The following is a 15386-nucleotide window of genomic DNA, read 5'->3' on the forward strand; positions in this document are numbered from 1 at the left end:
AGATGTGTTCGACCCTGTACCTTTGGTGTTAGGTTTTCTTACTTTTTTTGTATTTTAATTGAATTATTGTTGAGGGGTGTTCTGAATGTTGAATGTAATAAAAATGAGGTTCTGTCTGAGCAGAAGTGATTCTGATAAATACTAAAAAAAAATAAAAAAAACATTAAATTAAATTCTTGAACACAATACGTGTATATGTGTGTGTGTGTGTGTGTGTGTGTGTGTGTGTGTGTGTGTGTGTGTGTGTGTGTGTGTGTGTGTGTGTGTGTGTGTGTGTGTGTGTGTGTGTGTGTGTGGGGGGGGGGGGGGGGGGGGGGGGGGGGAGTAAGGTTCATACTTGCAGACCAGACCACCAACTGGAGTGTTCAAAGCATAGGTTCAAAGGTACTATTTACCACATGGAGGAGGAGGACCGGACGTCAGTGACGCGTTGCATCACATTAGTAATGTCAGCGAATCACGAGTAACTAATAGCGGAAAGGAGTGGAGGAAAGTCGCAACTTTTCCTTGTAGTAAACTTGTGACGTGAGGTTAGTAAACTGGTAGTAAGTGTTGTTGTTTTTTTATACCTGTTTTATGAACGTCACCCTGTCACCTTGCTATCTCTTGTATCAGATAACAGACACTTCAAGCTGATCAATGAAGACGCTGGTTGTTGGCATTGGCGGGTAAGCATTAAAAGCATGCATGGTCACTTATTTGAATACAGGCAGAGGTAGCTATACAATCCTTCTCTCCCTCCCAGGGTCTCCCATTTCGAGTTAGTTTATTTAAAGGTAGGGTAAGTGATTTATTTGGTTAAAATAAGTGTTAAATAGCTATATATAATTCTGATAGTACTCATTGCTATAGAGTGTTTGTTCAGTAAAAGGAGTCTCCTTGTCTCTCCAGCTCTTTATAAAACAGAAAATGCATTTTCGTTTCAGTTTCAGTTTCATTTCCAATTTTATCCAATAAAGATAGAGAACTCAATCAGGATATAGATTAAACAAGTGAAATTGGAAGTGATGACAGTAAGAAATGAGCAGGCAAAATTGGAACTGGAACACTATGAAAATTAAGCTTAAAAATGGGTACTTTCTCCTGATTGGCTGAGATTTTGACACCTACCGGAAAATGTATTTTCTGTTTATTAAAGAGCTGGAGAGACAGGGAGACTCCTGTTACTGAACAAACACTCTATAGCAATGATTACTATCAGAATATAGTGCTTTAACCTTTTAACAAAATACTTTTTGTTTTAACCCAAAAATATCACTTACCCTACCTTTAATCAATGTCAGTACTGACGAAAATGAAATATTTCACTTTCTTGCTTACCAAATTCTTGAACACAAATTACACCAGGGAGGGGGTCCCCAAATGATTAGCTTAATGTGCAACATTGTTTTCTCACTCAACAGTAAACAAACCAACATACAGTATGAGTGTATACAGGGTATCTGTACATTTCTAAAGTGACAGTTTAATGATTTTTAAGACATTTTGAATATCAAATTGGCAAATAATACATAAGAAAGGGCCAAACATTGTGAAAATAGACGATCTACAAGCTCACACCGCCTGCAGTGCGAGGTGTTGTTGTGAGCTCGGATTCACAATATTTATCTGTGGAACCGAGTCAAATTAAATGTAATCCATTCAAGCGTGCTTGTCCAGGGTGGGGGGTCCCCACTAGTTCAAATATGATTATTTTGGGGGGTCGCGGCCTGAAAAGTTTGGGAACCCTTGGTGTAGGTAGGCTATAATCTCACCTTTCTGGTGAGTGAAGCTTGTATTGCAGGTAGCCTATTCTTGGCGTGCTTTACAAAACAAAGAGGTAAACCATAAAAAAGCTAGCAAATAATTAACATAGGTCTACTGTCCTGTGTGGTCTGTCTAGGATGACGAATGGAGGAAAGTCGACCCTTTCAGTAGGTCTACACCAGCAAATACCCAACAGCTTCATCATTGCACAGGATGCATTCTTCAAGGTAGCAGACCAACGCCCACCACAAACCACAAATACTGTCTGCACTACATGTAGATGGGGTTAACTTGAAACTTTACTGCTCATTTTTTCAAGACGATACTTCACTTTGGTATAGAAGCATGAAATTTGGCACAGATACTCTCCAAGGTCTACTCTTTAGGGAACAGGCGCGTGCCACTCAAAATTCCAAGATGGCGGCCCCAAAATCTAAGATGTCCGCCCAAAAACGTGCTTTTTCCTTTATAACTCGAAATGCCTTGATTTTAAGCCCCATAGATATATTAAAGTTGAATATAAAGTTGGGTATTGTGGACATTTTGGTACCAAGTACATGTCTGTATCCATTACGGTTCTTGAGATACATCATATAGAAACTTGTGTATACCCGGAAAAGAAAATTGAGAATTTTGTAAGATTGATTGTTGTTACGAGAACATGGATTTATGAAAATGTTACTCTCATAACCTGATATTTTCAGTTGGGTTACTTACTATTAAGACAACCTGAGGGTTGTCTTATTAGTTAAAGATGTCAGCCCTTTTTTCAAGATGGCCGTCAAATTCTCATTATATCAATCGTTCAAACAGTGATGCAAGTATATAAGTACACTCTAAAGGTTTTTTTTAGTGAAAGGGTGCTTGTCCCTCATATTCAAGATGACAACACTTTTCAAGATGTCTGCCACTTATACCGAATGCTCATTATGTCAATTTTTCAAAGTGTAACATACATTTAAGCAAAAATATTCAGCAAGGGTTTTGTTATGCTGCTGATTCATGTATCAGTATGAGAGAACATTTTAATGAGTTTAATAATTATGTATAGTAGAGTGAATGTCACTACACAACCAGGGCACACTGGTGACATCACTGCTGTGGAACTCAGCATGGGGTTCAGTGCCAGCTGATCTAGTTGTACTAATACTGTAGTTGTTGTCTAGTAGTGATAGTATAGCTTTGTTTAGTGTCCCAAATGCTGTCTAACAGCCCCATGTCAATTAGCTAGTAAACTAGTTAGATGTAGTTAGATAGCCGCACCTGAATTGACAGGTTGTGCCAGCGCGGGAGAGCCGAGCCAAGGGTAAGTGGGGCATTACAAGACTTGTTCATGTATTCTTACCTGGAAGGTGTACAGATCACACAGGACTTAAATGGCACTGGATGAATGATTGGGCTAGGTGTAGGTGACCCAAGCCTAGTTGAATCCCATACCCGAATGTGTAGCATTATGATTAAGGTGGTATATAAGGATAACCCCTCGGCCTTAATCAGACATGGCAAATGCAAACCCAATGTTAGCCAAGAGGCAAACTGATTGGAAGAAATGCTGTCTTTGTCAGACAGACAAGAAGATCTCCAATCACCACCTACCCATCATGTTCTTCAACATGATGGCTATACAATGCTCGCCACCAACGTTCCACTCTTCCATGAGATCAAGCAAATGCCAATGATCCTGTACCTGGGAAGGCTGGATGAAGGTGGTGGGATAGAAGCTACTTTGAGAAGGAACCAAGCAAAGTACCATTTAAACTGTCAAGCTTTGTTCACCAACACAAAGTTACTTTGTGCAAGGAAGAGACACTCCAATACTCAGTGCAGTGAAACAGATGACAGCCAAGTAAAGCATCGCAGATCCATGATGCAAAAAAGTAAGGATGATCAGGTTTGCTTTCTTTGTGATAAGATATCTCCTGCATCTGAGCTCAGCCAGGTCATGACAATGCACACAAACAACAGACTACATGAATGTAGTGAATGTGCACACACACTGATTGATGGTAAATTATTGGCTAAACTCAGTGGGGGTGATGCCATTGCACAGGAGCGTGCAATGGCAGAAGCGTGCCTCGCTTGTCTTTACAACAGGGAGAAACTCCACCTCAGAAGACTTGAGTCCCTTCAGAGTGAAACAGTTCAAACAGATCTCTTTCCTCAGGCTCTCTGTGAATTGGTGAACTATATTGTAGACACCAGTCACAGTTCTGATGGTCCTACCTCATTCCGACTTGCAGATATGTGCAACCTGTACCAGCAGCGTCTGGAGCAACTGGGTGTTAACTCCCCTACAGTAAACTGTACTAGACTTAAGGAAAAACTGTTGGCAGAGATCCCTGAACTCACAGCGAACAAAACAGGCAAATATGTACTCCTGGCTTTCAAGAAAGATGTTGGCTTGGCTCTCTCTCAAGCATCTGAATACTCAGAGGCAGTTATCGTAGCCAAAGCTGCAAAAATCCTGAGAAAACAAATTCTGGACCATAAGTCTAGATTTGATGGAACGTTCCATGAGGGATGTATCAAAGATGCCATTCCTCCAACTCTCCTGCAGTTCATTGGTATGGTAGAACATGGGACCGACATCAAATCGCAGCTGAGATTTGGCAGTTCACAGTCCGACCAGGCTATTGCGCAGCTGTTGCAGTACAGTACTAAGCCGGATAGGTCAAAGGGGAGGAGGCAGACAAAGCAGCGCCCTGGGCCTCCAGGTTGAGGGTTGGCCATGGGGATATCTACCCCTTATCCCAGGAACAAATTGAAATGAAGTATCATTTCACTAATCTGCTGTACGTTTGATATAATGAGAATTTGACGGCCATCTTGAAAAAAAGTCTGGTTTAAGAGTTCTATGTTATAAACCTAAGGAAAGTAAAAGATTATGAAAATAACATTTTCATATGACCATATTCACTTAACAACCATCAATGTTACAAATGTATCACTCTCCCGAGTCTGTACAAGTTTCTACATGCTGTATCTCAAGAACCGTAATGGATACAGACATGTACTTGGTACCAAAATGTCCACGATACCCAACTTTATATTCAACTTCAATATATTTATGGGGCTTAAAATCAAGGCATTTTGAGTTATAAAGGAAAAAACACATTTTTGGGCGGACATCTTGGATTTTGGGGCCCGCCATCTTGGAATTTTGAGTGGCACGCGCCTTTTTCCTAAAGAGTAGACCTTGGAGAGTATCTGTGCCAAATTTCATGCTTCTATACCAAAGTGAAGTATCATTTCACTAAGCTGCTGTACTATCTACTGTCCTGTGTGGTCTGTCTAGGATGACGAATGGAGGAAAGTCGACCCTTTCAGTAGGTCTACACCAGCAAATACCCAACAGCTTCATCATTGCACAGGATGCATTCTTCAAGGTAGCAGACCAACGCCCACCACAAACCACAAATACTGTCTGCACTACATGTAGATGGGGTTAACTTGAAACTTTACTGCTATCTTGCTCAGTGATATCAAATAGTTTGATCTCGACATGTAGGCTATAGGCATAATGATGAGAAAGTGAGCCCCTAACTGTGGATTCTCTCCTCTTTAGGATGATTCTGTGGTTCCTGTGGACAGCAATAGCTTCAAGCAATATGACAGTAGGGCTGCTTTATCTGCCTATACATGTCATTCAGTCAGTATATTACGATATGCAATAATCACGATTTGTGCAATGCTGCATGCCTATTACATCATGATTTATAATTTCTCCCCAATTCTGTTATTATTTACAAATTCATTTTTACATTTTGATTATTTTGATTATTTTGATTCACTTGTTTGTGACTGTCAGCCTGATTGTGATTGCCCTGTCCCCACCATGACAATTTAAATGTTTGGTATGTGTTGAATGCAGGGATTCCCAAACGTTGCCTCTAGGGGGTGCATGACATTAATAGTGTAATGGTGGTGTTATAATTAGAAATATTATCAACACTACATTTTTCTGAACTTTTGACCTTTCACCAAACAAATTCCTCAGTAGGTCAGTTCACTTTTTCTTTTCAAACCATTGGTGAAGATCATAATCTGTCACTGGTAAAAACCTATGGTAACATACTTCACCAAATTAAGGAAATCTCACTTCACAATCGCCTAACATTTAATTTACTGTATATTTGAATTATTATCTGATTAGCACTTGATGCCCTGCACATGGACACGATGATGAGTGAGGTGAAGGCATGGTTAAGAGACCCTGCGTCATTCCTGGCACAGCAAGGTCTTACAGCAAAGCACACAGCAACGTCAGTGGAAGAGAAGGTGTTCCTGCTCATAGTGGAGGGCTTCCTTATTTTTAACTTCAGGTAAATCAAGGAGTGTTCAGTCTGACCTGCTGTAGCATTTTCTCTATATAATTCCATTTATGTGTTGGAATGAGCAAATGTGTTTTTAAATATTATATTATAACTTAATATTGCAGTTATTTTTGATTGGCAGGCCTTTGAGTGAAGTTATGGACAAAAGATATTTCCTGGAAATCCCTTATGATGTCTGCAAGGAGAGAAGAAGGTGTTTTCTTTTCCTTTCTTTTTTCTTGCATAATTTTCTAGAATTACCTTTACTTTAATAGAATACTCAACAAATATTTAAGAAAGAAGAACAATAAAATAAATCAATACAAATATTGATATGTTATACATAATGCAACGTGATTGCTTTGACGTGAATTTCAGGGTTTTCTTTATGGTAATGACAAGGAAAACAAGGTCTAGATGTCAACGTGTTTGCTCAGCCCCCTTCTCTGTTTGTCAGTTCAAGGGTGTACACACCCCCAGATCCCCCAGGCTACTTTGACGGATACGTGTGGCCAATGTACCTGAAGAACCGGCAGGAGATGGACAGGGTGGTGTCTGGCGTCGGTGAGTAGAGATATCTGTGGCTGATACCCTTCTCGGATGAATGTGATGATGACAATGATATTTTTATTAATGTGATTGATTGTGGTATGAAAGATTATGATGTATACTATGACAGGTTGCTGTTGGTTGTAAAGACAACAACAACAACAACAAAAGCAGTGATGAAAGTGATCGTGATAGTGAGTTTCAATGGTGATGAATATAAACAAAAAATCCCAATATTTATCTCTCTTTTGTAGTTTTACTGGATGGACTAAAGTCAAAGAAGGAGTTGATGGCCTCTGTGTATGAAGATGTTACCACGGAAATAAAAAGGATGATGTGTTAGTTTGCGGGTTGCAGAGGTGGGTCGTAGTTATATTAGTTTGGCTGTGTAATTTCTTAGATTGCTACTAGTTCCTTTATTATCTGCTGGCTCAACAATCTCGCTACACACAAGTTGAGTAACTACTTTTGTACAACCCTGTAAGAGATATCAACTAGCTTTGTGGTATCTTTTTTTCTTTCTTTCTTTTTTTTCTCAATCCAGACACCAGATTTTTGATGACAGGCTTTTGATGTTTTTTGCATTTGCATTTGCAATACCTCTTAATTCATCTATTTTGCTGCGTTCTGTTTACAGAGGACTAAGGGTTGGGTTAAATTTGTTGTCATTTTAAAGAAGGATACTACTGATAAAGTAGATGCCATAAAAGCCTTCTGGAATGGGCTACTGGGAACAGAAGAGATGCTTGTTCCATCCACTGAGCTATATGCTGTTTACATTATCATTTTTATTATTAATGTCTGTCTTATTCATTTGAACTTTGATTCTTTACCAGATACAGCTCACCAAGTACAGTATTTCCACATTCATTAGCTGCTTTTTATTATTATTAATAATGATAATATGCTCTATTTATAGAGCACTTATAAAAACAAAGTTACAAAGTGCTTTATATAAAAATCAAGAAATAACAGAATATAAGATGGCATGTATAAAATCTGCAGTGTGAAATAAAAACATTGAGAATTGAACTCAACTCAACTCAATGTCAAAATTTTAATTATGGAAAGGCCTTTCAACTATACAGTAAGTTTTAGAAGAGATTAAACAAAGGAAACAATTTGTAATATTTGTCTGATGTATTTGTGTCATATTGTTATTTGCTACACGGCAATGTTCAGATTTTTTTAAATAACATTTATGTAACATGAATGGCTGATTGATTGATTATAAATTCTTGTTTTGTTTTGTATCATGTGAGTGTATGGGGATGTGGGGGTCACACTTTCTCAGTTAAGAGTTCTGGGGTCTTATGGCTCTGTTTGGCTCTACTTGCCAGACAGTAACATAGTGAACAATGCATTAATTGGGTGGCCGGGGTCCCTGATGATTATCTGGGCTTCTTTCTACTCCTCTGGGTGTAGTAGAGGTCCTGCATGGCTGGCAGTCCTGTTTATGTGGTGCACTGTTTTAATCAGTTCCATGAATGTTGGACTGTCCTCCCTGCAACTTCCTGTTGTCCACAATCATCACCTTTGTTGTGCAGATGTTGAGATGGACGTTATCCTGACCCCATGATGTCAGGGCTCTCATTTCCTCTGTGTAGGCCATCTCACCATTGACTGTGATTTGGTCAATGACGGTGGTGTTTTCAGCAAACTGTGGAGGGTGAGGCTGATGACACGGGTCTGTTGACTTGTTTTGTCTGCAGACAAACTGTTGTTGGTCTAATTTGCCAGGCAGTGAGGAGGAGGGGATATAGCTTTGACTAGCCACTCGACCTTACCTGAACTTAACCATCTCTAACATAATGCCTGAACACAACAATTTTAATGTTATTCCTGAAATTAGGTCAGCTCGCCTCTGGCTGTTTGTGCAATGCATTGTGGGTATGTTACTGCCTGTTCAGGAGCCATTACCTTGTTGTTTTCTCTCAATGTCATGATTTTTACTGTACCAACATAAGCAGAACGCTATACACAATACAATGATTGGGTTACGCTATAATGTAAGGACATTGTTGTGTATCTTAATCGCAACATTTTTACTCTATATTTGTATTTAGTAATGAATGACTCTTCATTTATGATGCATTTTTCCTTTTATTCATTTTGACTATTTAATGTTTTTTTCCAGTGTTAAACTCTCAGTTGACTCAAGAAAACATCAAACTTTTATTTCAAATGTTACTGAATGAACTAGAACTTTCTAGTCCATCCAATTTCTAGTCCATCCAGTAAAACTTGTAAGTAGGCTACTTGTAGTGCTTGTATAGGCTAATGCAACCACTATGAGCTGTAGGCCTATTTCAGGTCTTTATTCACTGTCATTTCATACTGTGTTTTTTTGCATTGCTGAACAGAACTGCAGGAATGTGTCCCTCCCTGCATTCTGTACCAACTGTATCGCACTGACTCAACATCTGCGACCTTTATGCTACTTTTGCAAAACACAGGGTTACAGAAAGGCAGTTTCTCAAAGCGTCACGCGTTTACCAAAAGTACAGGAGGTCAGTGGAATATTAACATTTGCTAAATTGGACAGTACAGGCTTGCCAGCGCATGTTTTTTCCTCACTTCCCTTAAAACATTTCACACTACCACAGCTTCCTTTAAAAACACTTCCTACGTGCCTTTAGCTGTGTGTACAGGTCTCATTAATCAAGACCGTAGCTATGGACAAGGCACTATATATGTCATTTTGTTTACTTTATGTTAGTTATTGCAGTATGGCAGTGTCGATGAATCGCGACAGCCAACAGACACCTGTTAACGACAGACCGATCATTGGTAAGTTGCGCATTTTGTGAAAGAGTTTGTGAAGGTATTGAGGTAACAAAACTAATTTGCAATGGTGGAAAAAGTACTCACATATTTTACAATATGTATGTATGTATGTATGTATGTATGTATGTACATGTATGTATTACTCTGTTACAAGTAAAAGTCCGGAATTCAAAATTGACTTGAGTAAAAGTACAATATTGGTATCAAAATGTACTTAAAGTACCAAAAGTAGAAAGTACTCATTATGCAAAATGTCCGATTTCACAAGTTTTCTGATGTATGTATGTAGCCTATAAAAATCTTTTCAAAATAGCAGATCTACAAACTCACAATGGCATTGTGAGCTTGTAGAGCGGCTATTTTCAAATGGCCGAATTGTATATACTGTAGGGCTGAAGAGGTTAATGTATGTTTTGTAATAATAATCAAAATCTACAATGTAACTAGTATCTAAAGTTTTCAAATAATTGTTGTGGAGTGAAAGTATAATATTTGTCTCTGAGATGTAGTGGAGTAGAAGTAAGAGTAGGCTGCAGCAAATTGGAAATACTCCAGTAAAGTAAAAATACCTCTAACTTGAGTAAATGTACTTAGTTACTTTACAGCACTGTAAATTTGACATAAGTAAAGTGTAAACTAATCAAAGCAAAGTGAGCCTATTATGTACCATAGTAACCTACTTTAATTTATTTGGTCGCCTTGTTGAACGAATGTGCTATCTCAACGCATTCCGCTTGTATCACACAGGTATTTTGACTCAGATTGTGGTAGACGACGTGATGAAACCATTTGGGAGCACCTATATATCTGCCGCCTATGTCAAATACATTGAATCAGGGGGAAGCAGAGTTATGCCAATCAAGTAAGCCTGTCTTCAATTTGTATTTGCACAATAATAATAGCCATTAAACAAGGCTACTACCAGTCTGACTTGCATTTCTACTGCATTCACGTGAGCTGCTGGTTTGGAACAACAGGTCACTATAATTACAGATTGTAGACGTCGTGTCATATTACTGTATGTAGCTTACCTTCATTCCATCATCTTTCCACTGTGTTATTTCCCCCACAGACTGACTCATAGCACTGCTGAGTATGAAAAGATCTTCAACTCAATTAATGGGTGAGGAACCCTATACATCAGCTATCTCTAATAGCTTACTCTGTGGCACTGGCATACTGTATAGCCTATATAGTCTGCTCCACACAAAAATATAACTTTAACACAAAGTACAAGTGCAGATAGAGAAAACAATAAATCTCTCTCTCTCTTTCTCTACTTGATCATACTACAGCGTCACACAAAAGCATCAAAAGTAGCAGATCTACAAGCTCGAAGCGCGAGGCAACTCGTTTCAAGCTTGTAGATCTGCTACTTTTGCTGTTTTTGTATTTGAATCCTGAAAAGTAACAGTTTTGGACATATGAGGTTTCTTAAATATATGATCTGTGTCTAGCCTGCTTCTGGTTGGTGGATCATCGGACATAGAGACATCAGACTTTGCCAGGGTGGCAGGGGTCTTCTACAAGATGGCCCTGAAGGTAAAGAACATCTCTGCCAGTAGTGCAGTTTGTCTTTTCTGCCTGTTTGACTGCCTGACTTTCTGGCTCTGTTAGTGTCTATCTACAGTATACTTTTTTTATGAACACATTTGTATTGACTTTAATACATAAAGGTGTACAGCAATAAACAAACAAAACAGACAACCAAGCAGACTAACAAAACAGCATAAATGGAGAAAAAAGGGGGGAATTGAAAAATATATATAAGAAAGGGGGTACAAAGAAAAAGTAAATATGAGTGTGCATTATAAGTCACGATTGAACTAAAGGCAAAGTGATCATGGTCATCCCACACCAGACTGGTAAGTTTAGTAAAGTAGCATGCAGAGTGTCATGCATAGACTGAGTCAAACTCTCTGGGCCAAAAAACATAAACAAATGCATGTAGGAGCGAAAATCCACCAAAGTGCAACAGAAAATCATAAAACACAAATGGGCATGTGTACATTCTGAAACATATGCATACGGGAAAGAATGCAGGCAACTACCATACATGCTCTTAAACTATAAATGCACTTAACAAGATAAATAAGAGGTCATTCAGAGGACAGAGGGTCTGGGGAGAAAATAACCAAATAGAAGTAAAATAAATTATAAGAATGGTATATCAAAAGAAGTTTGGAATGCCATGTATAGCATGTGACCAAGAGACTAGTTTCTCAGCTTTTTTTCTCTCAGAAGACAAATATCGCAAAACATTGCAGCCCATACTCTGATCAACACAATACCCACATCAAACCAGCTCTTAAGAATGGCCTTTTTGCAGCTGTTGAAGCAGCAAGGATTCTTTTTTCTCTAAATATGAAATAATTACAAAAGGGCTGGACACAGTGGAAGATGTTTACCACAAATGTTTATATAGTGACTTACCTATACATTATAAAATACAAATGCAGATTATTGTCTGCATTTGCCCTATTAATAAATAGGCAGGAAAGCCAATATGCTTAGAGGGGCTAACTAGAACTTTATAGAAAATTGGTTAATTTGATTGCAATTATATTATAAGGCAGATTTTTGCTTTATTTAGATACGATAGTAGATAGATGGGAAACTGAGAGCAGAAGATGGGGAAGGACATGCAACAGATGTTTCATGCCAGAATTGAACCAGGGATGTTTTGATGTAGTCCTACAGGTGTGCCCCCTAAATCCACCTTTAAAAGAGGTTTCAAACAAATAAACCTCTGACATAAACACTGCACTGAAACCTTGAGGTGCTAATAGCTATATGTGTATTTCAGGCCAATGATGCAGGAGACTTCTTTCCCATCTGGGGTACGTGTTTGGGCTTGCAGCTACTGACTGTGCTAGTGTGTGGCGAAAATCTGCTGACAAAGACCGAAGCTGAGAACATAGCGCTGCCCCTTAACCTCACTGCAGGTAGGCACAACGAGGCCATGTCCCTCTCATTACATAGTTGTTGTGTTTATACTGTCTTTATATATGTTTATAATCCTTTTTTTAATGGTCTATTTGTTTTGATGGCTGTAATTTTGTTTAAAAGAGTGCCATACAAAGTTAACCAATTAAACCCTATACTTTATTGACCAGAGTCCCCCAGGGGTCTATACTAGGCCCCCCCTCCTACAATTATTTTATCTGTCAGTGTATTATATTTCCATTGGAGGTTGACTTGGCAACATACTGATGAACATTGGGTCAGTTTATGACCACATGACTTGCCGAAAATAACTGATTTACTGAATTACTGTGATTTACAACAAAATATAAATGAGCCATTAATTACCATAAATGTCATTTGAGTCTTTACTTTTTAAATGGACTTCACTCAAGCTTTGTAGAAGAATTTAGAAATGTCTGTAAAACTGCATGTGCTAAATTATACCACATGGTGTCAGTAGTTGCTAATTCTAAAACTTGAGGGGGAACTGGTAACTGAACAGGGACCACTTGTGTTTTTCCACAGCCTCATGCTCAATATTTCCACTATTCCTAATAAATAACTAGTGCATTTGTATGGTAAATATCTGTATGTCAATCTCAACATCCTCCTTCCGTCTATCCCTCCAGAGTCTTATTCCAGTAGAATGTTTGAGGACTTTCCCAGTGACGTCATGAAGGCCTTGTCTCAGGAACCTCTCACGGGTAATTTTCATCACTATGGAGTCACGAAAAAGGTAGATTCTTATGTCAACCAGCGCATATTTCACATCCCCTGGTTTGTCTTTATCCTATTTGTGATCAAGTAGCATAAGTATTAAGTAACCTTGGGAACCAATGGTTCCTGAGCTAACTTTTTCAATAAAACATATAAATAATTTATATACACATAATAAATAATCATAACCAATATGTATGCCTTCAATAATGTTGTGTACTGTGTGATGTAAAGGGTTTATTTCATCCTGCATGGTTACGATTACGATTACAGAGAGATTATTCCTTCTTGCAGAATTTCCAAGACAATGAGAAGTTGCGAAATTTCTTCTCCATCCTGTCTACAAACATTGCTGAGAATGGAGCCAATTTTGTCTCAACCATGGAAGGTCACCAAGATGTTTGATCACTGTTTCGTTTCACACACAAATATATATATTTTTAAATAACAGTTGAATAAAATGTTTGTGCGCGGTAAAATCCTCACTCACAATTTGTGACGCTGAGAGTGTACAAATGTAACCGAATCGAGTATTTTACTGTGTGCTTTTCTCTTCCAGGTAAGAGATATCCATTTTATGGTGTTCAGTGGCACCCAGAGGTGAACCGTTTCCAGTGGAATCCCAGAAGTCACTATCCTCACTCCAAAAACGCTGTCCGTGTAGCCTCTCTCCTCGCCGAGTTTTTTGTTAACGAAGGTAACAGAATTGTAGGCCAAATTGTACAACTATAATGCTTACTGCTTTTAAAATTATATAATGACGCTTGGGTGGCGCCGTGGTAAAGTTCCTGTCCGCCTCACGAGGAGGTCATGGGTTTCAAATCCACCGTGGTGCATCCGGCTTTGTCGAGTGTCTACATGAACACAATAGGCTCTATGAACAGCAGCCATATTGGGAAGAAATTGGGTCTCGTCCTTACTTCCTTACCAATGATACTAATGAAGGCTCTGTTCCATTCTGGTCAAACAGAGTCACTGTGCAGATATTGTGCATGTTGGCTCACTGGAAACACTATGCTACACCAGTGAGTCCAGGGACCCTCATGGTTCCTTGAGGGGGTTCCAAATGGCCCCTTACAGGTGTGTAACTCTGAGAGTGTACAATTGGAACCATTTGGTTCCATTTGTTGTTATACGCCCATAACTCTCAGAGTTATGGGCGTCATTGAAATAAAAAATGTTGGAGAGCCACTGTGCTACACTAAATGGAACAGAGCCTTCATTAGTATCATTGGTAAAACCTGTGAAGGAAGTAAGGAAGAGGCCCCTATTTATTTTCAATATGGCTGCTGTGCATAGAGCCTATTGGCCCGTGTTCAGGGGAGGGAAGCCGGGCAGGGAGGGTGAGAATTGTCACTGCACATAATCCTACGGGCTGGGGCGGTACCTGTCAGCCAGGAGTGTTGGGCGGGAGGAGTAGGACAAAGGCTCTATGTTCTCCCGGTGGGGGCTCCTCACTGGTAGGATTCAGCAGCAGTAACAACACAGACGTGTGGGGAGGAATCAATTGGAATAATGACTAAGTTGGGGAGAAAAGGGGTAAAAGAAAGCACAAAAAGATAATATACACGTAATTACAATTATTGCATTCTCTTTTACTTACATTACTCCCATGTTCACTCTCTTTAGGTAAGAGAAGTTTGCATCATTTTGATACGCCTGAGGAAGAGGCTGCTTCACTGATTTACAACCACACTCCTGTCTTCGCTGGAAACTTCACAGCATATGAACAAATATATTTTTTCTGAGATCTTAAAGTTTTATTTTCTTGCACTCTACTTATAAAGGGACTTAGCCAATCTGCTTGTTTTGATCATAACAGACTCAAGTTAAACCATTCTGTGTTGAATAAAATTTGTATTAAATTGACAAACTGAAAACCAGTTTCTGTACCACAACTCTCACAGTCTTTTAGGCATTTAATGCTTGATATCAATCATTTCAAATAGTTTTGCATTTTTTCATTGATTAGTAGGAGTCCTGTTAATTATTGGTGGCTATTAATCATTGTTTAGAATGACCTTGCACCATGTGCAAAACTTGATTAAATAACATGTTGAAAGAAACTCCTACTGACTACAGAGATCCTCTTGAGGTGAAGGAATATTAATTATGTGAGAGTTGAGTATCTACAGGCACATGCAGCATGCACAGTCCATCTATCTAACACAAGTGAACAAGGGCTGAGGATCAGTGGTGGAAAGTAACTAAGTACATTTACTCAAGTACAATACTGGAGTACAGTATTTCCAATTTTCAATACTTTTACTTCAACTCCACTACATCTCAGAGGCAAATATTGTAGTT

The 15386-nt window shown here is 38.9% G+C and overlaps 1 protein-coding gene across 4 annotated transcripts; it reads left to right on the top strand.

Annotated features, from left to right (window-relative positions):
* Positions 1–531: 531 nt before the first annotated feature.
* LOC311043654 (gamma-glutamyl hydrolase) lies at positions 532–14975 on the top strand. 4 transcript variants are annotated; one of them, XM_084054965.1, is made up of 11 exons: positions 6968–8617; positions 9065–9118; positions 9328–9398; positions 10143–10257; positions 10468–10518; positions 10853–10937; positions 12202–12340; positions 12992–13098; positions 13374–13467; positions 13639–13776; positions 14709–14975. In XM_084054965.1, coding segments are annotated over exons 1-11 (975 nt in total). In that variant the 5' UTR covers positions 6968–8615; the 3' UTR covers positions 14828–14975. The 4 variants fall into 4 exon arrangements, 2 of the variants coding, with proteins under 2 accessions (XP_083911091.1, XP_083911092.1); XR_014600626.1 differs by lacking the exons at positions 10468–10518; positions 10853–10937; positions 12202–12340; ... (2 more) ...; positions 13639–13776; positions 14709–14975 and adding exons at positions 532–668; positions 1883–1973; positions 5042–5132; ... (3 more) ...; positions 6517–6623; positions 6863–6967 and having other exon boundaries at positions 7153–9398; positions 10143–10221; XM_084054966.1 differs by having other exon boundaries at positions 6968–9118.
* The last annotated feature ends 411 nt before the right edge of the window (positions 14976–15386 follow it).

Source organism: Gymnoscopelus microlampas, assembly GCF_963454915.1.
Source record: "Gymnoscopelus microlampas genome assembly, chromosome: 4".
Taxonomy (NCBI): Eukaryota; Metazoa; Chordata; class Actinopteri; order Myctophiformes; family Myctophidae; genus Gymnoscopelus; species Gymnoscopelus microlampas.

Bases quoted from the DNA above. Each gene is read 5' to 3' on its own strand.
- LOC311043654 (XM_084054965.1), top strand. The intron at 10,938-12,201 runs GTAAAGAACATC...TGTGTATTTCAG, and splicing joins TCTACAAGATGGCCCTGAAG to GCCAATGATGCAGGAGACTT. The intron at 13,777-14,708 runs GTAACAGAATTG...CACTCTCTTTAG, and splicing joins CGAGTTTTTTGTTAACGAAG to GTAAGAGAAGTTTGCATCAT.